The sequence below is a fragment of the Hippocampus zosterae genome, chromosome 16 (assembly GCF_025434085.1).
Source record: "Hippocampus zosterae strain Florida chromosome 16, ASM2543408v3, whole genome shotgun sequence".
NCBI classification, from domain to species: Eukaryota; Metazoa; Chordata; class Actinopteri; order Syngnathiformes; family Syngnathidae; genus Hippocampus; species Hippocampus zosterae.
This window is the reverse complement of record NC_067466.1, coordinates 9,899,635-9,925,949: the sequence shown is the minus strand read 5'-3', so window position 1 is coordinate 9,925,949 and position 26,315 is coordinate 9,899,635. Positions and strand designations below refer to the sequence as shown.

The 26,315-nt window shown below is 41.0% G+C and overlaps 1 protein-coding gene across 4 annotated transcripts in view; it reads left to right on the top strand.

Moving 5' to 3' along the window:
* Nucleotides 1-26,315, top strand: part of LOC127588632 (roundabout homolog 1-like) — a 78,901-nt gene that overhangs the window by 9,010 nt on the left and 43,576 nt on the right. The window contains exon 1 of one of the 4 annotated variants that reach the window (XM_052047430.1): nucleotides 8,956-9,567. The exons of the other annotated variants lie outside the window; for them this stretch is intronic. Coding sequence (XP_051903390.1) covers nucleotides 9,510-9,567 — 58 coding nt within the window. The 5' untranslated portion in view covers nucleotides 8,956-9,509. Of the gene's footprint in view, nucleotides 1-8,955; nucleotides 9,568-26,315 lie in introns of those variants that run through there. 4 annotated transcript variants of the gene reach the window in all.

The following is a 26,315-nucleotide window of genomic DNA, read 5'->3' as shown; positions in this document are numbered from 1 at the left end:
GAAGAGGCATAATCAACACCAGAATCACTGCCATCAAACAACAACAGAGGATACATCTCATTCACTTTAGACGTCGTGGGCGAGACAGCCGTAGTAATAAGCCGGATAAGCAGCACTCTGATACAGGGAATGCAACAGCATCCACACAACGTCAAGACAGCTGCAAAAAGAGCAAAAGAGATTAGTACATAAAACACCAAATCCTTGTACTCTCCAAAGGCCTTATGCCACCACTCCGCCCAGAAGGACGTATTCACGCCGGAATGGGCCCTTATTTGGCGAGTCAGGGTGCGGAGGCCTCCAATGGCCTTGGCGAGGGCGCCATCAGGCGCGGTGTTGTTAGGTATGAACGTACAACACTGGTCACCAAACATCGCACATACTCCATTGGTCTCTGCCAAGAGCATATCAACCGCGATGTGGTTCTGAAACGCCATCAGGGAGGTGGCCGCCAATTGCTCTTTTATAGCCAAGACGGCTTCTTCAGTAAAATTTCCGAGCCTCTGGACGTTGTAGTGGAGGTAGTTGATCCTGTCAACATTCTTATTAGGGGTAACCCAAATGAAAATGGATTCCCAACCGGCAGCAATCTGGTTAACCAACTTATACTCATCTGGCACGCCACGAGGAACCCCAATTGCGTCTATATAGGTGGGATCGCCATCCCTCCAGGAGGCGTCACGCCGGAACCGGAGAAGGCTACTCTCCGTCATCGACGATAACGCAGCCCCCTGTATATCCTCCGCTGTTGATGGAAACACAGTTACTGGCAAAAGCAGTGATACCAATGCGCAGACACCAGAAAATGAAAAACACTCGCCTGCGATAACCATAATTTGCCTTCAAAATCATTAGAAGTACACTACTTCATCACACCGTATCCGCAGTAACATAAAATAAAAATAAAATAACAAAAGAATGAAAAATAGCTCAACTTTCTGCAGAGAATAACTACATCACCGTCGGGTCGTTTTCCTTTTTCCTTTTACCACCAAAGAAAAGATCGTAAACGCATAAAATCACCTAGGAAATGTATTTAAAATCCATATCTGAACCATTACGACCAAATCAATGCACCATTTGAACTAGAAATAAATCAAAAAACGGTTATAAAGTCAATTTCAGCCGAGCAACATCAACAGAGGAGCACAGTACACAAATCACTTCAATCTCCAAAACAAACCCAAATAAAAAAAGTTGTGCTCTTTTCTACCACTCATGGTGTGTTCACTTCTCAATTTTTATTTTTTATTTTCATAATGAGATCGACTAGATCGATTATAAATAAAATACTTTTGCCACCAAAACAAAAAAGTATACAACAATTTGTGCCGCAATGTGTTTCTTCATTTCCCTTCCCCAGATCATCTAGATCACAGGTGTCAAAGTCGAAACCCCATGTACTTATGTGGCCCGTGAAAGCAATTGACGCGCATCAACTGCCATAAACCCTGCTAAAATCTGTACCGAAATGCCCAAATTCTATATGAATAATGTCGAGATTTTGTGATAATTTTGTTACCTGTTAAAACACTCAACCAAACAATAATCGAACAAAATATGACTGGCTTCAGAATTGGCACAATTCATCCATATGTAGTTGTTAGCAAATAATTTCATCATTGTATTTCTGATATATCCACTCCATGTACATATCTTTGTATACAGCGATGGTTGATTCAAGTCGCTCTATAAACACAGTTGAGTTGAGTTGTACAATTAATAAAATATAACCATTTAATCAAATTTCTCCGTCGTACCGGCCCATCGAAGGAAGGTGTAACCCCAAAGCGGCCTCAAAGATGAGTTTGACACCCCTGGTCTAGATTTATTCGCAAAATGTAGTTTATTAAAAAAAATACACCCCCATTCACATGTGCTAAAGGAGAGCACAAATACCATATAAAAAAGGAGAACAGTCGATCATGTGTTAGTGTGATCATATAACAGGAAATGACATGCCACCACTGATATTCTAGCATGTCGACAGAAACACACCCTAAATGAGTGCAAAGGTGTCTTGAAACTTCTTCCGCCGGTCGTTTGATGTTCCCAGTAACTAAAATACTGTGCCCATCGCGTCACCGGACTTCGCTCACCTTCCTCAGTGGATGTTTCTGTCGAGATGACCTTTTACAATGTCCATCAAACGGTGTGGTCATCAACACTTCAAAGAAACACAATGTTTGTTTTTCATGTTTCGAATCAGAGCCATGTCCGCTGGAACCTGCTGTGGAAAAGCACAATCGTCCTACAGCAATCTCAATTCATTTTTTTCTAAACATTCTCACATATTGTCAACCGAATCAGCTTAATTTCCTAGTTCACAATTTTGTAGAAATTATCAGTAATATATATAGTCTCCCAAACAATATTTCGAACAAAGAAGAAAACACCATTCTCGTAATATTAACATATAAGTCAATTCAATTTCAATTCAATTTCTTTAATCGAATTTTAACCATATACTTTCAGACTTGCTACCAATCCTGCAGATTGTGGATGGCTGGAGCAATAGTGTCTCAAATAAAATGTGAAACATGCATTCCATTTTATCAATTTTCGACCCATTTTGGAAAAGCCTCAACCAAACCCCCTCATTAATTCAACGAAAACCCTCTACATTATCTGAAATGGAGATGTAGTTCAAAATGTACCGTATTCCAACATTGGTTAAAACCATAGGTTGTATCATGTTTCCGAACCAGAGACACCATTCCCCCTGCCAATGCGTGAGATAATCCATGACACAAATAAGAAGTTTGGGTTCACTGCCCAATTTGTTGCCGCATATAAAACAGAAGTGAACTGAACCCAAAACGTTATCACGTTGCTGCTAGCCAGCAAGTCCCCCCTAAAAAAAATAAATCGCTGCCGTGTGAGCCGCGTAAATATCACAACATGATACAAAAACGAACAACATACGTCACACTGAATTAACAATACTTCACGTGTTATATAACAACCGCAAACCGCAAAATAACTATACAAATCAGTTTTAAGCCAATAAACTGATGAGATGCCGTAATATAACGGGGCACCAATTTTGAAAAGCGACGCATAAATATGCTCCCGTATATGCTCAAACAGTTTGTGCACAAACTGAAAGTCGCACAAACCCACCTAAATATAGCCCGCAAAACGCGCTTGTTTATATCTAGATTCCTCCCTTCGCCCGTTAAACCGAGATGTACCCAAAAAAAACGACCCATCACTATATGAAGCAATACATTCAGTCATTCAATGTCCGATCCGCTTTTATCCTCACGAGGTTCGCGGGGGTGAGTGGAGCTTATTCCAGCCATCTCCGGGCAGTAGGAGGGGGACAACCCGAACCGGTCGACAACCAATTACAGGGCACACAGACACAAGCACAAACACCCAAGCCCATGCTCACACCTAGGGACAATTTAGAGTTTCCAATCAGGCAGTCATGCAGGTCATCTCAATATTAATATGAAACAAATCAACACACACAAAAACGGGAGATAAGATGAGATGAGTTTGTTGTACATCCTCCTACAACCTCTCAAATCACTATTACCTGTTCACATTCCAACAAACAAACAAACAAACAAACAAACAAACACCCATCAGGAAGCCACAACAAAGCAGCACGGTTAAGCACTGTGCATTTTTCCAGCGTTAAAGGGGATCGACATAACAACATAGACACACAAAATAAATGCCAACCATGCAACAAAAAAACGTCATGCTAGTGTGCAACAGCTCATCCCTTTGTTTTTTTTTTTTTTTTTTCTAGCACTCTTCCAGCATGCAGAGTTCACACCATACACTGCTGCCAAAAGGCTTATCTATGCCACAACTGTCTTTGGTAAACACCACCTAGGGTGCGTGATACTCAAAAATGCCACTGTTGACCTTAAAACGTGCAGTCATACTAAGTTAACGAAGCCAATTGTAAATTATTCACACGTGACCCTGAAACGTGCTGATTAAAGCTGGAAGATTTTGCTCTTGTGACAAACGAAATTAGAAATCCAGCCTGTGTATGCACAAATGAGATGTGTCGTAAAATCTGACGGGTTTTTTTATGACTCAAACCAACAATAATTTGTATGTTCGACGATAGCTTCAACTCTAGTCATTAAATTTCATAATGACGGAAGGCACAACACAATCCACGGATAGCAAAGTTGTAACAGAATTTTCCAAATTCATGAGACAAGACCATCATTCCTCCCACATCAGGAGCCGTGATGGCTCTTCTCAGGTTTCAAGAGAAATGTGCATCTTATGAACGTAATCTAAAAAAACATTGGAACATAATCGGAACATCCTGGCAATTAGCAGCATAACAGAAGCATTTATAAAACAAATAAGATAACTGAAACCCACAGACATTAACATTCACAAATCATCCAGATCAAGGCCTTCACTGTATACTTACACATTCTAACTCCTCCCAGAAAGTTAACAACGTCCCACACACGTCCACTGTTTACGACTTACAAACAACCATCTAAGCATCTCGTGACCTTCCGGCCCTTTTCAACCTAAACACACGGTGACCTCCTCATTCGTAGCATCACTGTGTCAAACCTCACCTGCCCGTGCCTTTCTTTATTCTCAACATACTCAACTTCCATCATCACCTTACGTCTCACCATCAATATTTTCACTTGCCTGTCACCCACTATAAGTATCCAAAACTCTCTGTGTCACCACACCCATACTCAACCATTTTATTTCTTTACCTGATTTACACATACTTCATGTAGCGCTGGTTGAAATTATGAAGCTGAAGTGGTGTTAGGAATTATAATAAAAACAGTTTCAATTACAAGTACCGGTAATTATAATAGATGCCATACAAACCTTCTACACTGCAAAAGCCAGAAAACAAAACAAACAAGACTCCATGAGTCGCACCAAGAGTCACGCATATCTACACACCCACACGCAAAGACTAATCCAACACATATTCGCAGACACAACCCCACAGACAAACCAAAATATTCACCTTACTACCGCTCACAACCAAGTTAAGCACATCCAAACTTTTAATTTTGTCATCAGCGAGAAGACTTCACTCCATCCAAATATCGATACAGTATACATCATCAATTTACTGTCAAACAAGCCGCCATCCAAACTTGTTGCTCCTCAGCTCCATTTAGATGATATGATTTTCGCAGATCCTCCATTTTCTGGACAAATTGTACCACGTCAATTTTATGTGATGTAATGCCGTCTACGGCTTTTTTTACATCTTCTTGTGTCCATGTTCTATAAACAAGAATGACAGGCGACTCACCTTTTATGTCTGGATCTGCAACTTCAATCATGGGAAAAGCGTCTCGTACCTCACTCCCGGATGAGTCAACCTTCGTCGCAGCAGGGGAAAAAACACTACTCCAATTTTTTGAAAATTCCACTCCCAAATCTCCTTTTCCCCTGGTGGCCATCGGATGGCCCCCTCTGTAAGAGGGTGGAGAGGATGGTGGAAAAGGAGGAGATGTCGGAAGAGTCGGATATAACGGTGGTGTATTTTTCTATCCACGTATCTAAATGTTTTATCTTCTAAGGACATTGGCTCTCTACGAATCTCCAGTCCTTACATGTTAACTTCTTTTTGGGATCACCTCTCTCCACGGTCTTACTATAATGAACCCCCATTGCGAATTAGGAGGTGGAACTTTGGGAATTTGGATAATTTGGAATTTATTTTTCAGAGTCAGCGATTTACCTAGGGTAACTAGGCTGACTGTTCCCTTGAACAGGGTGGCAATTTCTCCGACTGAGGTAATTTCCAACCTTCTACCACCAAGGTGGCGGGAAATTCTTGCCTCTGCTTCCTCAGACAGTTGCCACAACAAATGTCCTGTTCAGATGAGGTAGCGAACCTACCTTGACCAGAGGTAACGCACTATATAGAGATTATTATTATAAATGTCCCCACTGTGGGACGAATAAAGGATATCTTATCTTATTTATACCCGGGGTTTAACACACATTATTTACACACGGAGTTTAAGCACGTGCAGGACACCGTCGCCCTCATCAGTTTAGAGACTTGCACGGTCTGTATGCCTGATAGGGACTAGTATGGCTCAGGGCTTTGCGGCGCGCAAACACTCAATCACCGTTGAAAGAGTTCCTTCTCAACAAACCCCTCTCAGGCTCACACAGGGTCTCGAACCAAGCGTTCGAACCAAACTACAACACCTGCCCTGAGAGTGTTTCAATTGAAAACAGGTTTAAAGACCCCGACCTCCGTCTTTACAAACCCGGCGCGCAAACACTCCTCGAGTGTCGATGCGGAGTTTAAGTACGTACAGGACACCGCCGCCCTACTTACCAAGAGTAGTCCTCTCTCCTCTGGGATTCGCTTCAACCCTCAGCCCCCAGACGAGGAGCCGAAACCCAGTCCCAGAAAGGGTGTCTTTGCCGTGGCCACGGTCTTCCTGGCCGTCGACTCAGCGTCTGGAGGCGTCAGGTATGTTGCGATCCCGGACGAGCCCCCAAAAATGTCAGGTTGGTCCAAAATGACACTCAAGAATAACCAAAAGGAGGAGACAGGAGACTCGATTCTGGTACCAGGAGGGAACGAGGAGAAGCGTTCGGTTTCAGTTCTCCACACGTAACCCTAACGATCTCCCCCTTCACCTCCTCATTTATTGGGAAAAGCTACTACATAGGTGTGTCCAACCTAAAGGGTGGGGGCTGTTGAACACACACTGAACTTGTTTGACTATGTGTGTGTATGTGAGTGCAATTTACGTACATGTGTGCAAATAGACATAAACATCCCGTTGCAGCTGGTGTTGATGTCTCCATTCACGGTTCAGCCTTGCTTGCTGTTTAGTCTTAACAGTTATCTCTTCCCAGCCACGTCCTCGGAAAGGTGGTTGCGACCCTAACTTCTCACACAGTACAGCAAGCAAAAGTGAGCACATAATGAAGAACATATAATGATTATAGATGTGAGTAAATAATAAAGGATAAATCTTTATTGAAAGCATAAGCGTTCTTCATTGCAGGCAAAGCAAACTAATGATTGAAAGCATAAGCGTTCTTCTTTGCAAGCAAAATCAAACTATACTGACAGGCAGAAGCATTCTTCATTGCGAGCATAAAATGACGACACGAGAATCAACCGAATAATACGTGAATGTATGATTACTAAACAATAATAAATCCAACAATGGGCCATATTTTTTGCAAAACAATATGGGTGGAACAGACCGTACGGTTTATTCCATCATCCAGTTTGTCATCTTGATATTTAATTTGAAGTGAAAATAGGTCTCAGTCCCTGGCACCGTTTGCTCAAAATCTTTGGCATTTCGTGTTTTGTGTTGCCATGAAGACAGGCGCGTCTTTGTGTCACAATATTTTCACCATCTGTTGCCTTGGAAAATATTTCACTGCTTTGAAATGTGAACGATGGTGTGAAACGTTGTCAGAATTCGCGAGGCCTTCTTTTTGCGGCGACACCTGTTGTTGAGGCGACGTGGGCACAAAAAAAAAAACATACACTGTCATTATTTTGTGCCACGGTGGATCTTTTCTTGTCACTGTCGTGGAATTTCACAAATTACAGAGCTGTTGCATTTCTCTGTTGTCAACATGCCAGAAAGACATTATTACCTTCTCTTACTGTCGTGAGAAAAACATACAATGAAGAACAGATACTGCACCGGGAGAAAAGGCAAAAGGGAACGTTGTAAGAAGACATTTTACTGTAAATGTTCATGTGGATATGGATGAATCTCATTTCATATTGTGCTACGAAGTGGTGTCATTGTTAAACAAAAGACGAGGATGTGGACAGGCCCTAATGCCGAAGAGAGGGATCTTTAGACTTTAAATAAACACAAATGTCGGTTACAAAGTGCTCCATCTTAGCATTGACAATTTCAGTGTAAACATGAATACAAATTAAAACAGCGCAGTGGACACGCGGTTAACATGAAAAACTCAAATTTGGCCGAACGTTGGATTGGGTGGGGACTAGTCCAGGGGGTATCCACCGCCCCAATGAGGAGAAGCGTTATAGAAAATTGAGTGATGGATAAATGATAATTTTCTGTGTGCAACGCCGGTTTCTGACTGTATTCAACACCAGTGTAATTAAATCCCCTGGAGAATTAAATACACGTGTACCATTCATTAGACATTGTATATGAAAAGGGTTTAGAGACCACATTATTCACCCTTTCATCTTTAAAGGTAATCAATGGTGAACTGTATTTAGCATGCCCCAGTATAGGTTTGCAAAGACTTCACTGTTTCTCTAATGCAGCCCTTTTGCTCTCTCATTTACTTAAGGAAACGTTTTCGAAATGCCACATGAGAATCATTCCGACTACTGAAACACATTCTATCCTCACTGAGTCTCTTCGTCCTCTAGGGGGAGTGCTTACATTTCTCCAAAAACAGATTTCTTGCTGAACAATGGCTCGAAATCACTACATAACATTTTCAGTGGAAATCACTTCCCTCATTTAAATGTGCACTTTTTGGATTCATTCAGACGGTTTCGTCAACATGTGTCAAATGTTCAGCATGCATTGCAACTCCAACGCAATTCCAATCATTTCGAATTTCCCCAAAGGCACGCTGAGAGGTCAGGGGGTGAGAACGTGAATCGATTTTTCTTTTTTTTTTGTGGTCATCTTGAGAAACACACTGCTGATGCAGACTGGCTCATTATTTTGGCCCCTTTTTCCTTATACAGAACAACCTGAGCTGGTACGCATTGGTTGCTCTTGAAAAATTAACAAGAGACCACTGCTAAATGATTCGTTTCTCTGATTTTGATATTAAAAGATACATGTTGGCGTAAAGTAGCTATATTCTTGAGCTGTCTGTTTAAAAATGTCCTGCTTTTTAAAGCAGCATGATAGGCTCATTTGATGAATTCAAATGAGCCTATCATTTGAATTCCCCCATTATGGGCAATTAAAAGACAATTGTTTGATAATAGTTTTAATACGCACTTCTTGCCAAACATGTATGTATTATCTTTGAAGTGGTCCAAAAGGAGAACGTAATTCGAAGGTGGTTAAGAGTAAAATCGGAGCGCAGCGAGCCCCACGTCTCCCCCGTGTGCGCACTGGCGACGCAGACGCACAGCAGCACCTCATCCAACCAACGTTGCTTCCACTTTCGCAGCAGCCTCGCGTGGGATTCACATTCAAAAAAAAAAAGTGGTCGCAACAACGGCTCCATTCGATCATCGCCCGCGTGAGCGAAATGACGATCGGACTTAAGCGATGGATGCAGTCAAAAGTTCCTGTTGCCTTGCGGAGGTGAGGCGTTAGTGGAGAGAACCAATTTTTGGTCTCGAGTGAGAGACTACATCGAACTTTAATCGGGCATCTCCCCGCGAGGAGTGGCTCAGAGGTTCTTCTCGAGTTCTTTCACACAACTCGAACCAGCCTGACAGTAACTCGGGACCAGAAGTTGGGATTTCGATGAACTAACTGCACCGCAATACGCCTTCAAAATCTGGAATACTCCGGCTGCTGCTCTTTTGAAGGATGCCTGCTTGTTTCAGGGGGATTTGCTGGCTTTTGGCATTTCTGCACCTTTGTTCAGGTAATCTATTGCATTTTTTTTTGAAGCGTTCAGCTTTGTCAGTGTGAAAGGGGCTGAGCGATGAGATGAAGATGGCTGGTGCATTCTGTAAATCGTATGTTTTTTTTTTTTACAATTTTGTATATTGGCATTGATAGATAGATCGATTGATAGATAGATAGGTTTGGTGCTTATTGACAAATTCGTCTCATAGCAGACCGTTTGTAGGTAACACCTCAGAAACAAGTAATTGCATTGATGAAGTTGGAAGGTCCAGGTGCAGATGTGACTTTGTATATCATTGCAGCCAATGTTCTTTAATATTTTTTGGATCAACTTTTCTGTGAGGCCACAGAGATATCACTATGTGCCCTCAAGTGCCTCCAAGTTTTCATGTACTGCACATATAGGTATGTCTGGCAAGCCTCTTTTATTCAGCTCTGCTCTCACCAGAGGAAGTGAATTGCTATAATAGGAGTTGGAAGGGAGGGGGCAGGGTGGTGGTGGGGTGGGAGAAAAAGATTTATGCAAAAGTATTATTAATGCATAAGAGCATTGGCATGTGTGTGACTGCTGACAATCTCCAGCCCTCAGTGGGTGCACTCGGCACAGGAGCTGCTGGTTATTGAGGAAGACCGCATTGGAGCAGTCCCTGAACAGTTAGCACCAGTCAAACAAGTACATGTATGGTCCCCCCCTACCCCCCGTGCACTGTCGCTGTTGTTTTGGCAGCGTGGGCTCAATACGAGAAAGAGCTTGAAGTCTTCAAGGCTCTATCCTAAAGGACACTTCACAATAACAACAACGTTATCAGCTCATTCTTTGACATTGTATTGTGATTTATAGAGTTGCATCCGGAATGGGTGTGCCACCTTTGTCTAACATAAATGATGTAAAACACGGCGAAAAATCAAATCCTTGGGGTTAATGCGAAGATATTAACTAGGGGATTACTCATCATAGTGGAACAGTAGATTATATGAAGAGATATAATGGAAAAGTGATACGTATTCATTGGATTGCCATTAAAACATGAGTACATAACAGTAATGTAACCCGGTGTACTAGTATACCTAAAAAGTAGAACATGTCAAATCCACGTTCCGATGATTTCAAATTGCTATTTGCAAATGTAATGATTTGAACATTTATGTGATTGACCTCAAGCTAATTAAAATGTTGTCATTCTTCTCAAGTGCCCCAACTGTTAGGACAACTGTTAAAAGGGGATTTATTTTTAATCAAAGTCTCTTCTGATGTTTGTCAATTTGTCTTTTCACAAGGACAAAGACACACACAGGCAAAAAATAATAAATGAAAATAGGTTGCGAAAGAACAAACCCCCCCAAAAAAATCCACATTTTGTGTTTGCACCTGCCTCACTCAGTCTGCACAAACAAAGACAGCTGTCAGTAACATTAGCAGTTGCAGTGGATTCATTCATTCACTGTAAATGTCAACACACCGAGTGATGGGTTTATTGAGTGCAGCATTTTTACCACTGTGGAGATTTATCAACTTGAAAATTGTTGTCTGCGGGTTGATCCATCATGGTTTTATTTGCATACCATTGTTTGTTCTGACGCAAATGGAGCCTGAAACACTCAACGCGGACCTTTTTCCACATCGAGCGCTCAAAAATAAACACCATGACAACAGGTTTACGGTTTGTTGTCTGACAAATTTTGGTCTGACCACAAACCTTTATGAGCACTCTCGCAGTTCTCTCTATCAATCATGAGTGTTTCCCTGTTCAGTCTCTTACCCTCAGATCTGTCTTTCAGAATGTTTTGAAGATGTGGTTACTTCAAAGTTAAAGAAACTGTTTGCAACAAGGTGGTAATTCCATTGATTTATTCAGCTGAAGATTCATGACATGAAAGACGTGCCCTACAGGAATAACTCAATAATATCGAGCAAGGAATAAGCTAACATTTTGGCTTCTCGTGAGATTCTTCTTTGCAAGAAATCATTTCCACGACTACAAACACTCACTGGTCTACTCAAAACAACTCATTTGTAGAACAGATCACAGATGTTAGGAAATGGCAGTTCTGTGCTTGAAGTAACACCCGTTCTCAGTATGCTCTGTATTAGTATGCATTTCATCCATCTATCCATTTTCTAATCCGTTTATCCTCAGATGGGTCGCGGGCAATCTGGAGACTATCCCAGCTGTCTTCGGGCAGGAGGCGGGGGACACCCTGAACCGGTTGCCAGCCAATCACAGGGCACATAGAGACGAACAACCATCCACATTCACACCTAGGGGCAATTTAGAGTGTTCCATTAGCCTGCCATGCATGTTTTTTGAATGCGTAAGGAAACCGTAGTACCCGCATAAAACCCACGCAGGTACGGGGAGAACATATAAACTCCACACAGGAATCGAACCCCACGCCTCTGCACTGTGAGGCGGACTTGCTAACCACTCGCCTGCCGTGCCGCCCTTGTATGCATTTTTAAGCTAAAATCTGGATCATATTGAGAAGTGTTTTTGTTATCTTACCTACGTTATGTAACAGAAGGTGAAATCTTAAGGCGGATACTCACCGTTAAGACCGGTGAGCGTCATCTCTGTTGGAAAATTATTTCTTGCACTGACATTGCGTTGAAATGTCCCCACTCAATTGTATTACAGACGTTCAGCATTAAAACAAAAACCAAAAAAAGAAAAAAAAACTTTTCCGTTTAAACACTGAGCTCTTAAGAGTATTTTATTTGTGCTCTGACAGGCCACCTGGAATTACTTTGGGAGTTTAATCTGTGTCCTTATAAAGCCGCCACCAGTAATGGATGCCAGATGATACATAACAGTCTAAATGGCCATCATTAAAAACATGCACTTGTACCCAGGCGGCTTTGTCCCGCGCATGTTAATTATGCATCTCTAGAGTGATGTTGCGACTCGCCTTGCCATTTTACCTGCTTTGTTTGGACGGTCTGTAAACATTGGTTTTCAAACAAGGAGCCATAGTGGAAAATTAGTGCAGGATTATAAGCTTTGCTTGTAGACAGTTTTGGACAAGAGCAAAAAATGGAAATGCTGTCATTGAGCGCAAAGGTCAAAAGCAACAAATGGATTGATTTTTGTTGTTGTTGTTGAATACAAAGCAGCATCTGGTTGAATGAGCAGAGCTTTCTCACCTGGACATTTGATCTTTTTACTTCTATTATTTATTGGGTCTGATATTTTGGAATCGATATGTGGTTGTGCTCGGAAAAGCAATAGCTCACGAGGTCTGAACTACGCGTTTCGTTCTTCAAATAAGATTTATGGTGCTTCCGTTAGCATAGATTGAAAACAAATGGAAGACTTGGAGGAGAGGAGAAAAAAAAATTACAGTAGCATTATTTGAATCTGTGTTCTCCACTGACTTTTTGCAATGGGTGCATTGGTGTGGCCAACTTTTTTTTCTTTGGCGCACCGGCAGAAAATATAGTGCCCCCCCCACCCCAAAATTTCCAACTCCATCAGATTCAATGCCACAATTTTCTTGTTTACTCCTTTTTTTCTTAAACAAAATTACTGCCTTTATAGGTAATATTGACGAGTAAACAACTCCAATCTCCTCAAAGATTGAAAATCGGGCATCAAGAAAATGCTGGATTTAGTCGAAACGGTTCTACAATTTATATCCAATGTAGATATGGGCTGTAAAGTAAAAAAAAAAAAAAAACGAGTGATGGCAGCCTGGTTTGTACAACATTTAGCAATGTTAAAACGAAGACAGATTGGAATTGGGAGTTATTCAATTCATGTGCCACATGCCCCCAGAGGACAAACTGCTCGAGACATCTGGCTGATGGGAATTGGTCGTAAAAAGGTTTGGGTTCACATCCCTTATTCCTCATCCTGTTTTGGCGAGTGACACCCTTGGCTGCAAGAGGTTGACTGGTATGACCTAAAATACTGACAGACACTTGTTACAGAGCGCCGGACCTCGGGTTGTGATGGCCTAGTTGGAGGGAGCTAGCTTTGAGTGGCTTCTCCCAAGTTAACAAGACTCCCCGGGGTCCTCCTTGAGTTGACAGTGATGAGCAAAGGCTCTCGGCTAATGAGGGCTTTTTTTTTCGCCATGGATGATGGAATATCTTTGTACACCAAGGAGGTCTCGTTTTCGTGTATCGGATGGAATTGTCGGATTCTTTCAGTCCCGCCTGAGTTACCGACTTGAAAGGCTTCACTGGAAAACGATTCAATCGGTCAGCAATTGTTCATTAAGATCCACTGCAGTTAGGACCGATACCAATTTGGCGATATCCATTTCCAAATACAAAAGGCTTAATTTTAATAGCCGCATCTTTTTGTTCAACGATTGTGGCTGGTAAGTCGCTCATTTTCACAGAGCGAAAGAAAGAGATTCCAATGAAATAATTTGGTTGTTCTTACCCAAATAACAATGTGAGAGTTTGCAAACCCCAGCGGATCTTGCTTCCGCCGTTTGATTGTGAATGAATATGCATTTGTTCATTTGTATTGGTATTAGCCTAAGCTTCTTATCAAAGTGTGTTTTTGACTCTAGTGCCGAAATGTAGGATTCATGATTTCTTTCCTTGTTTACCCACCAATTCCCTGCAATGCTTTGTGGAGTCTAAGCACGGTTGTCCACCCTGTGGAGAGTCAGGGGGTGGGTGTTGAAATTCACAGGCCATCACACTTCCACACAGGCATGCACACGCACTCCAAGACACACACATAACTCCTAATTTTGAAGAGGATCGATGACTGCCCGCCATGCTAAGAGTTGCCGGTTCCTAGCCTAAGGGAACCTCCCACACCTGTAGTATCCCTTTTGCATCTATCATTTGTCTCTGGAAGAACAGGAAAGGCATTTTTGTTCGTGATGACCATACCTACCATGAAGTATGGCAACACCATTGTAGTCATGAACTTCGCTCATCTCACTTTTTAATATTCTACCTTGTCACACATGTGTTTAATGTACAGTCACGTAAAACCTAGAACCATTTTCCACTTTTGTAATAGCTGATAACGTGTTTGGTTATCTTGGGGGGGGGTTCACTGCTCTGAATGACCATCATTTAATTCACTTAGTATTATTGGCAGCCCTGGTTAAGAATTATTCAAGACCTCCAAATAAATGCAACTTTTATTTATTCATGTTTTTGTTTTTTTTTCCCTGAAGCATAATCTCAGACTAAAAATTGTAGAAATGGTTCCCCAGACCCATATTCAAGCTCCTCCCATGGCCATCTTAGTCCACAGTGTATATTCTTCGTTGTCTCTTTCTTCCACTAAAAAAAACATATTCAGAGTTATCATCTGATCATGTTAGACACACTTTCTTGAAGAACCCCCACCCCCCCTCCCAAAAAAAAACAAAAAAACGGTTGCATTCTGAATAGATGACCATGGGTGCTTTTAACGTTGCATTGTCACATATGACAGTATCTCATAATTGTCATCAAATGTTGAAAATAGGCACATTTTGGAGAAATGTCATGATTTTAATTTGCCTGCTCAAACCTTTTAAGAAAAAAAAATCATCGCTTTAGACTTTTTTTTTTTAAATCCAGAGGGCTATTAATCATTTCTGAACGCTTTTATACTTCTAGATTTACGGCTGTTGTGGATAAATCAGGGCTTTCAAAGCAATCTGTTTTCATAGCAATCCGTTCTTCAAGTGACTTCTAAGACCTCTAATATGTGGTTATTCTTCAAAGTGAAACAAAATGTTGTCCCCCCGTGACCCTGCAAGTTGTCCATGTTTTGATTGAAGAGAATCTGCCGATGATTGAGGTGCTCTCAGAATACATGCCCTCTCTCTAGGACGTGGGTGTCACAGTCATCGGGTGAATTAATATTTTGAAACGACAGCTTTAAAGGTCACGGAAATAGTCTGACCTCATAGCTGCTTCTTGAGGTTACATCTGTGTGCGGCGTCTCTTTTCCAGCGGGGCGTTGTAGAATCAATACCATCAATATGCTCTGTGGAGAATCTTCCACGGTATTTTCACTTTCGCATCCAAATATTCCCAGAGAAGACATATTCTCACATCAGAAGTGGACGCAGACTCACACAAATGATCATTTAAGTTGGCAAAAATTAATTGCAAAAAATTACATTAAAAAAAATCCCCCACATGGCTCACTCTCATAAAGGGAACCCATGAGTCGTGCAACTCATCTCGCTGCCATCTCTTCCGTCCTTCTCATCTTTCCCCTTCAATTCGTCTGTCATTACTGACAATGTTCAAAGCCCGATGTGCCAAGATTGCGGCACAAAAAGCCTTTTCCCAACAGAGCTTCTCTCACAGAGAGAATAACATTAATGCATTTAATTAGATCTATTATTAGATGATATTGCTTTGAGTTCACCAATCAACCCACAGGCAAGACTGAATCTTATGGATTTACGATAGTGTTTTTTTTTCCAGATCAAATAACCAACACAGCTTTAAAAAAATCCCCTTAAACCGGTTGGCTGCTTTTCAACTAATAAACAATTGAAGGGCTTCAAAATGCTTTAATTTTTTTATTTTTTGTGGACTGTGCACCCTTGCTGCTTCCCCGAACCGGTAATCTCCTCGCAATGAATAAAAGCACGAACAAGGAATCATACAAGTGCCGTGGCTAATGTCCTTTTTTTTTTGGATCAAAGTATTGAACTTAAAGGACATAGTAAATCAAGATTTTTAAATATCACCAGTAACACCGCATAACAACTCCCCGCGACCCTCTCCAGGATAAGCGGTGTTGAAAATGGATGGATAATTTCTCATGTTGAGAGTTTTTCAACAGTGTTGATAAGATTGCATGCTCCCTAGAGCTGTCTAAATATTCATCATAAAAAACATCCCAGAGTTTTAACAACAGAAAATTACTTGCATGGTTCAGGGAGCCCTTTACAATGCTATTTGTTGGGAATGGAGACATCGCCTTCTGCCCAAACCCAAGGACATGGCGCTTATCATGGTCTGGAATGAAGCACATTTTAAACAGGGGTATATTATTGCTCGACAAAACCTTGGCATGGCAGACAATAGAGTCTGCACTCAGAGGTGCTGAGTGATCTTTAAAGAATAGAGATTCTAAATTGTCACCTCATTCTAGGTATAACTGATCCATCCACCCACACGTTCCTGTCCTTGGTGAGTTTTCCTGGTACGACAAAATAAGCTTCATTAAATCATTTGAGGAGTGTAGTGTTGCTAATGTAATGAAAAAAAATACGGATGAATTGCTAATTCGTAAATTATAGGTGAGATGAAATATCACAATATTAGACTCATCATGCAATGACTGCATTCAAGGAAGTTTGTTATGGTTTAGCAAGGTTGAGGACCAAATTGTTGGCAAGCAGGGAGGTGAGGAAGGGGTGCACTCCAAAAAAAACAAAAAAAAAAAAACAATTTAATTCCAAAAGAACCAAAACAAATATAGAACAAATCAAACACAAGTCAAAATAACAATGTTCACAGCAGCAAAACAGCCGGAAAAATACTTGGACTTGGACAAGGGCCAAAGCGACAAAGGATGAAGACTGAGCAAAACCAGGAAACTTAAATGCAGGCTACTGACGAGATGAAGAGAAACACCTGCAGACACATGTGGCCCAGCGAGCTGATTGGGAAACACAAGGGCCCGTGTTGACGAGCACAGGTGCACACAAAAGCCTAAACATTAAAAAAAAAAGACGCATGGAAAGCATCACTCAACTAAAATCGAATCAAAACCCAAAAATCGAAAAACCCAGCTCATGAATCGGGCTCTTAATGCAAATTCAGGACAGGAGGTCATCGTATTTGATCAAGGATTTTTTTTTTAATCACTGGATGCTATACTATTTATTTTGAATGCGGTCATGATGGTGTACTTGAGGAGTATGTTTCGAGGTGGTAATTGGTCTGAAAAAGTTTCTCAGCAAACAGCGTGTGCTCTTGACATTGGCTCCCTTCTAGACTTTTCAATCAAAAGAACAGAAAGCTGAATTACGGTTTATAGCCAAAAGCCTTCAGTCTGATGTTCAGTCAACTAGTGTTGAGTGGATAGACAAGCAATTAAAATTTCACATGATTGAAATAAACTGCTTCAGGTTAATGAGGTGGGTAAAATTGGAAAAAGAGTGAACTGGGATTGCGTCAATGTCTGGGTGAGCCTTGTTGCCTCTGATAGACATTTACGGTTGTTATATTTCAAATTATTGTAATTACCCCTTGTCAGATTTTTAACGTATCAATGCAAAGATTACAAAGGAAACTTGAGGCAGTCATTAATCTCCTCGACTTTTTGTCCCTATAGTTTATCTCGTGACGGAAAGCTTCACCTCCAATCATCGAAACTACCGGCAGTCATTTCTGTTTTCAGCTTTTGAAAGCCTCTTTCCATTATCCGTTCATTTGGCCATCCAATTAAAATGAAATATGCCCACAGCTTCTAATTAACGCAATTCTTCACTTGGATATCAAATCAGCAACAACAACTGTTGCCAACATTTTCAAATTGGAAGCAAGTTTTTTTGACCCCTTACTCGAGAGTCCCTCGGGGTCTATTCGGGAGATGTTGCCAATCTCGGCAAGTTTAGATAATCGTTGAGCTTCAGGCGCTTATCACATCACTGCATCAAGGTGATAACCGCTGGCGGAAGGCCACTCATCACTCATCAACAGAGTCTCATTTCAGAATGGAGACAACACAAAGCAACTGGAATTTGTTTGTACGCTGCAAAGCCGCCAATTGGAAAAAATAAAAAGTAAGTACTGCATATGGGGCTGCAGCCATGCTATTGAATTAAAACATAGGCAGTGCAATTTACACTACATAAAATAAATAAATAACTTGCAGACATTATTCACACATCCCATGCAAATGCCATACCGTAATTTCCGGACTGCAAACCGTGACCTTTGTCACACCCTTTCAACTCCGCGGCTTATATAATGAAACGGTCTATATAGAGATTTTTCTAACGGCTGCCCGTGTACCGTCTTTCTTTGTAAATATCTCATGTTACAATTTGGGTGCTTGCGGCTTATGTGTGTCCAAAACGTCTTTTCCTTTGAAAATGTAGTGTGTGCGGCTTATAATCAGGTGCGCTCTGTAGTCCGGAAATTACGGTAATCAACTACATTCTCTTTGAAAGGAATGAATAACCACAATTAAAAAAAAAGTCTATTTAGCATATCCATTTTTTAAGATTACACGAGAAAAAAAATGTATGGATTTTTACATGATGATATTAAACTTCCTAGTTCTCAACATGAAAATTCTTCAAACCTAGTCATATTGAAGTCACTCTATTGACTGATCTACTGCACTATATTGTTTGAGGACTCACATTTCCATTACATATGACCAGTGTTTTCTTTTAATTTACTTATTTTTTTTAGTTTTCCCATTTGGTCAACAATTACCACCTTGTATTCTTCAGAACCGCTATTCTCAGCCCAAAATCAATACAGCCAAATAAAACACATTTAAACACACAGGGATAATATATTCTCAGATTACCGTCTGGCCATATAATTTTATCACTCTCTCGCAGGCCTTTTCCAAACTGGAGAGTGCTAATAGTAAAGGTTTGATGTTTCATTGGATGAAATAACTGTGGTCTTTCCTATAAAAAGAGAGAGAGCGAGAGAGAGAGAGGAAAAGAAAAAATCTTTTCAATCACAGTATATGGTGGAGTGAAAAGCAATTTGTCAAGTCCATATTTTGAAGACTATTTGCTCAGTGGATCTGATTGACACAGGCAGGTTTGTTGTGGAAAAAAAAAGGTCAGGATATGATGGACTCCCAGCAGCCATTTCTCATCCTTGCTGAACTCTGACATAAGTTTCTGCTGGACTACTTTATTGCTGTGGCGGCGCCGCTTCTTGTGGAGGTTGTGCAGGCTACTCCCCCCCTCCCCCCATTCTGTATGTCATTCAAAAATGAAGCTCCTGGCTAAAAAGGACCGACTGAGACATGCAGGCAGAATATTTTTTTCACTACAAGGTTAAATCTCATCTCTCTCAAGGATTTATGTTTTATGTGATTATGAATCCATTGATCAACCTGTAGATACTGCAGGTAAACTTTTAGAAACGATTTAAGAATGAATTAGAAAAAAATATTTATTTATTTATATTCCTGTGTGATTACAATTTTTTGCAATGTCAACTGAATGAATTAGCCAAACCACATGATGAATAACATGCGCTATCGGTGGAGTGAAGTTACATTTTGTTGATGTCGCACAACAGACGTTTTCTAATGGGACTCAAGGAACTGCTTTGCATGATGCTAATCGCTGTTTAGAATGGAAGTGTTAGTTTTGAGCAGGTTTCAAACACATACTGCTGCATACAGAGCAGGATCGATATGTCGTATATATCAAGCGTTTGGATACGATTTTAAACCGGTCAAAATCTTCCTCTTAAATAATTTAAAATGCAGCTAAGCTGGTTGAAGTTTAGAATGGAAGCATTGTATACGTGGCAGCTTGCATTTGTTATTGCTATTTTCTAAATCTATTTCAGTGCCACATTAAAACAGGCGAAGTTGTTTGAAAAAAAAAAAAAACAACACCCCCCCCCCCCCCACACCCCCCTTCAAGAAAAAAGCATCTGAATGTTCCCTTCAAAGATAAAACATTTGTGAAATAACCATCTGGCAAAACAAGCGCAGGACACTGAAAGATGATCTTTCTCTCTCAGGCGAATCAAATGCTCCAGGGCACTGACCATGCACTGGTGAAACCAATCACAGAATTAGAAGACAAAAAAAAAAATGGACTAAAAATATTCCAACAAAAATAATTGGACCACAAAATTCAGATCAAAATCAAGTGTCTAGCCAAGCTTTGACATTTTTCAGACTCACTGAGCAAAGTCTCTTTCTATTTCGTCATAATGACAATTATCTCACATCTGGGCTGTTTCTACCAGAGGCTTAATTAAGTCCAAAAATGAATCGAGGTCAACCAGATGTTCCTTCATTTCATCATACAGTGACACCATCTCAATCTAATAATAAAAACATGCAGGATGGATTAATTGAATTTGTGAAGAGTAAAAAAAAAAAAAGAAAAAAAAAACCAAAACAAATGAGGATGGTGAGCTGACAAACATACATGCACACTCCAGTTGGACAAATCATATCATGCACGCTATTAAATTGATTCTCCTTTGTACACATTTGCCTGTCTGGAACATCCACCCTGCCCCTGGAGGGTTCTTGTCATCTGGGTAATTTGTCAAACTTTTTGTGACTAATATTCTGTTTTATGTTGCAATGTTGCATCTATGTAAAAAAAAAAAAAGTCTGGCAAACAGTTCAGAGTCACCCACGCCTACTGTCCCGATGACGGCTGGGATAGGCTTCAGCACACCCGCGACCCTCGTGAGGGTAAGCGGATTGAAAAATGGCTGGCTGGATGGACGGATGTGTACCATATGTAAGCTACTCACAGTCATACAATACAGTTCAGTGTTTTCCAAAATAATAACAAAAACAAACAACACCTGGGCCACTTCAGTGTCTGCTTCCTTGCCTGAGTAAAAACCAACGACAGAAACAGAGACCGGACTTTCCATTGTACATTTAATGGAGTGAGGACAAGCATGTCGGGTTTGCTGCTGCACTTCTGGCAGCGTGGAGCAGTCGGAGGTTAGCACCCCCTGCATCTTGTTTATCTGTAATAGCAAGGGAATTGTAAGTAAGGCGCTGTGTTTTGTATGTACAAAATATGCTTTCAGGGATTTATCCTATTTTTTTAAGTATGCCGTTGGCCTGGTTGGCTCAGATCTTGATCACCTACCAGCAAGTGTTCTTGTCTGATTCTGGGGACTTAATTGGATGTTCCTTTCCCAGTGAACATTGAACAGATGGCAATTCGAGTATTCCCCCCCACCCCCCGGTAATAACTTTTGAACTGTGAAAAAGAAGGTGTGTTGCGAACAAATAATGAAAATTGATCACGTTATATATTTAGCTATATTTACAGATACAAAAGCAGTTACTTCTGGGTGTTGTGATTCGCTTTTGATTTATGTTTTGGGCTGTGTCACAAAGATACAATTGGTGTTTTTAAAAATTTTCAGGGCTTCTTTTGTTGACCATAGGAATGGATATGTGACAACTTTATTGGGAACAATTACCTTCTTTGGCAGTTGTTCAATCTGCAGTTATCCCAGTTTGCATACTATTTGTGCTTGCATCTGCACTTAGTTGGCCTTCCTCTCAACATCTGGCTTTGCAGTACAGTAATGGGAGTTGTTATCATGTCCATGACCTTGACTTTCATCTCCAGGGACGCTTTTAATGGTCATTGTGCTGTTAGAAGTCTGCATGCCAGGGGAGAGAATTATTGATAAACCAAGATGAAAAAGCCTTTCCATGAATGTAATTTTGGGAGGATCAAATGTTGCGAAGAAGCGTGTCTGCAAACAGATTTTCCCGGCCACGCTGACACAGAAACACATTCCTTTCCTTGGATATTTGTGAATGACAGTGTTTAATTGTTCCACTTAATTGCAGTTTAGACAACCTGGGAAAGAATTTCTGGCATTTATTGGGTTCCTCTCGTCTTGCCTCCCAAATTAAAGAGCGAATGTTTGAAGCGGATGTCTCCAAGATTGGAGAAAAGAAATGAGCTGATGTTAGTTTTGTACGTGTTTATTTTCTTTTCCTTCGTTTCACAGTGGGCAAAATTGCATTTTATTCACGTTCATCACAACACAGACATGACTGTTGCATCGTGACTAGCTCTGCCCAGAAGCAAGAAAATGTGCCTGAATGCATCTCTCAGGATCAATACACATCACTTGTTTATTCAACAACAAAGCCCAAGTGTAACATGTTAAGATTTTCGAAAAGATTTGGTGTTGTACATGACCAAGAGCAGTGCAGACAGTCCAAGTGCCCTCTGGCTGTGGATTTATCTTTATTAAGCTTTACAGTGGTGTCAGTCTTCTTAACTGAATCCCTCCAGTAATCTTAAAAGTCAGACCATGTCAGCTGTCACTCAATGTTTTTCGTTCTAATCTGGAGTAGCATGATTTTATTTTTAACTCAACACAATTGCTGCCAACCATGCATTTAGAAGTCGTAACTCTGCTCCACGCATTTATAATTTCTGTTGGTTGCTCCGACAAGCATTACTGTTGCAAACAGTACCCCTAGTACTATGGTTCATTCATTTCATTTCTTTTCTGCTTCAGAAATATTTCACTCTTATTTCTATTTGGTTTGGAAAATGGGGTGAAGAATATATTTTGATCCAACCCAATTGAAAAAAAAGAACTTCTTTCACCGACATATTTTACTCTTTTAAATTTGAAAATGTACTAAATTCTCTCATGACCAATATGATGTAACATAAGTGATCATTTTGTATGAAATGCAGCCTATCATAGGATTTGCCTGTGCGGTTCTCACTGTATATGTAACTCACCAATTCCAGTATTAGCATCTGACACACAGTTGTGTTGAGGGTGGCAAAAGGTGGACGCAAATAAATACACGGGAGCAAGTGGTAAGCTCCCAAAAAGGGGGGGGGGGCACATGCCAAATTTGATAAGTACCTTGCCCAGAAAAAAAACAACATAAATAAATGTGTATCAATTGAAAGTCACAAAGAAGCACACGGAAACTAAGCAATAATTAGACAGGATAGGACATGAAACATGACATAACAAGAACTACGTGACTTATCGTGGCAACAGTAATGAACCAACGTGGACTGGACCAAAGCAGGGAACTAAATACAAACAAACTCACGAGAAAACAAGGCACACCTGGGCAAAACATCTGTTGCTGGATGGAGCTGATTGGTCGACACTATGAACAGTTTTGACGAGATTGGTGATGGGACAAAATAAAGAACTTGACTTGCTCGATTATGGATGCCTTGGAGTTTTTTAAAGGTGGATTTTGATCCTATTTGCATCCCGATGCCCCCCCACCCAAAAAAAACCCCAAATAAAAACAAAAAACAAATGCATGACTTCGCCTCAGGCAAAACATACAGTATGTCCTTAACAAGACGTGGCTGTTGCCTTTATTGCTATTTCCCAGGAATCTTGGAAAAACTGCCTGGGTTTATTGGCTTCCTAATATGAACTCCTCCAGGGTGGCGTTGGTACTTGAGTTCAGGTAATAATCGCACACTGCCCCAGGTTGGGATATATCATTCCTACAACTGGGGCTCTGCTATATATATTTACTGATATGTAAGGTTTTCAGGATCCAGCATTTTTAGAGCTCTCTTCTCGCAGAAAAACCACCAGCTGTAAAACACTTAGTCGAAAGTTATTTTGGGGTACTGCATGCATCCGTGTCAGACACCATGTCTGAAGGCTTAGGCCTTGTGGGATTCTTCTTCTTGAGCTGACAGCTTTTGTGACCTCAATGCAATAACTTCAGTTTGGCTTGGATGCGGTCGTCATACTCTTCTTCCATTCTGTGTAAATCCGTGCAGTGTTATTCTCCAAGTTTCACTGGGGTGGGTCCAGACAGGACCACCAACATGGTCGAAAAATATATTAAAGTTTGTCCCATGTTATTAGCATGATCTCAGTGCTCTGGCATTGTTGTTTTTAAGATCCTCCCTCAACTCTTTATCAGCTCATTCTGCTTCCTCCCCCACAAACTATTTACACCAAGCGTACAAAATTCGATGCGCAAAGTTTTATTTTATCACACGACGAGCATCTTTTTGAGTTGCTTGAGCGTCTGCTCACCCCTTTTCCCACTGCCCAAACTGCTCTTCCTAGTATTCTTCTTCCCTTTTTCCAGAGTTTCAAGCCAACATTTTTTTGCCAAAGGCCTGACTGACAGGAAAAGAAACAACTCACTGTATTTGTAGGGGCACAGGTGCTACAAGTGACCTTCGTTGTATACGCATGTACTCAATTGTGCTTCTGCATGCATGTTTTTTGCATAGTGATTTTGCCGCTGGCTGCTGGCCCTTTACAGATAAGGCCTGATCTTGTGAGGCCCCACTTGTGGCGGGCTGATATTGCCTGTCTGTGTAGCCGGAGAGCTTAGGGAGCCGCCAAGATCCACAGGCAGCAGCCCAGCATAATTAAGAACAAGGAAAGAAGCATGTGTGCCATAAACAGGGTCTAGAGACCACAGTGCTAGCCTTGTTTATTCCTTTGTTATAGCAGTGCTTGGGGGAGGTAGGAGAGGGGCCAGCAAACGTAACAGGTGATACGTTGCCAAGGGAGCCTACCGGTAATTTGGTTTGGCTTGACCCATTTGAAATAAAACCCAATTACTCCTCACTTTGTATTCGTTTTGTCAGCTTCATTTGAGCCACATTTGTTTTTTGGAAACTTATTTTACAGCTCCGTCTTGAGGTTACATTTTAAAGGTTGTAAATAATGCATTGTCATTAGTATGCATCCCTCCGGCAAGGTTTTAGCAGTCCTATGACAGTAAGGACTAAAGTGTTATGCGCAAAACAAAGCAAAACATCCAGGTTAATGGGGCGCCTCGATTACATGTGGGCTACCTCACAGCAAGATTGATTCAGGTTCTTTCCTTGCTCTGGGCTTTCTTGGTTTTCGAGTCTACATCTTCTCCCTGTGCTGTTGAAGGTTCTCTAGGGCTTCATCGCTCTGAAAACATACTGAATGTGAGGTTAATTTGGGAATATAATTTGCCGATAGGTATGACGTGGTTAGCTGTCTCCTAGGCGAGGTCTCCTCTGCCACATTTTCCGAATCGGAAGAGTTTCCTTTTTTTTTTTGTTGCTAAATACTACTACAACAAGAACATGCACAGCATAAATAATAATTTTAAAAATCTCGCACACATTAGCCACCATTGCTTTCGTTGTCCTTTTTATTGGCCGCATGTGTGTTTCAGCAGACTTTCATGTGATCACAGTAGCAGTGTCTGTCACTGACAACAAGCTCACGTTGACCAGTAATTTCCAGTTTTCCCATTATCATGACCCATATTCAAACTGGGCCACTTAGAAGGGAAAAAAAATCACTTACCCTTTGTTGTGTAAATTTAGCCGAAGCACCAGCCCGGTCCCTGACAGGTGATAAGTCAAGGCCAGCATCTCGCTATAAATTAGCTGGTTGAATAGAACCTATTGTAGGTATGGACAAATTATTTTTATTATACTCATTTTTATTCTGAATAGGAAAATTCCCTTTGGATCCTGCTGCATGTTTCATGTTGCTCAACTCACAGAACCACATCAAACACCTGCAGGCTGCGGGGAGAGATTTAGAGTGAAAGAGGCACGCAAACGGCGCTGCACCATTCGAGCTGGAGGGTGGGGACAGCGCCTTGCATTTGCAATCATAACACATCTCGATAATACTTCATACTTGGGGGAGGACGGGTATTTGTTTGTGTTTTAGGCATTGTTGGAGGATGGGTGGACGAACTGTAGATGTCAAGGGGTTGTGAAGACACGCAAGGCATCTGAAGGTGATCCTCATTAGGGAGGTTCTGCCTCAGAGGAACTCATTGTCACTCGGTGATGGTAGAGAAGAACAGGGGGATTGACATCTTAACAGTGTAACTCTGAAGGATGAAAGGCGATTTTATGGTTCACTGTTCTCTGTGAGTGAGGCTGATTTAATGATCATGCTTGCTGCGGTGACTAAAAACCATCCATCCGTTCATTCGGCCATCCATCTATTTTCTAGATCGCTTATACTTTGCGTTCATTGGTTCAGTTTTGAAAAATGACAGACTTACAAATTGCCTGTCTGCAACGTCCTCTCATTCATTAAAAAAAATAAAATAAAATCCGACAACCTCAGTAATTTTGTTTTTCAGCCTGGGATTAGACATT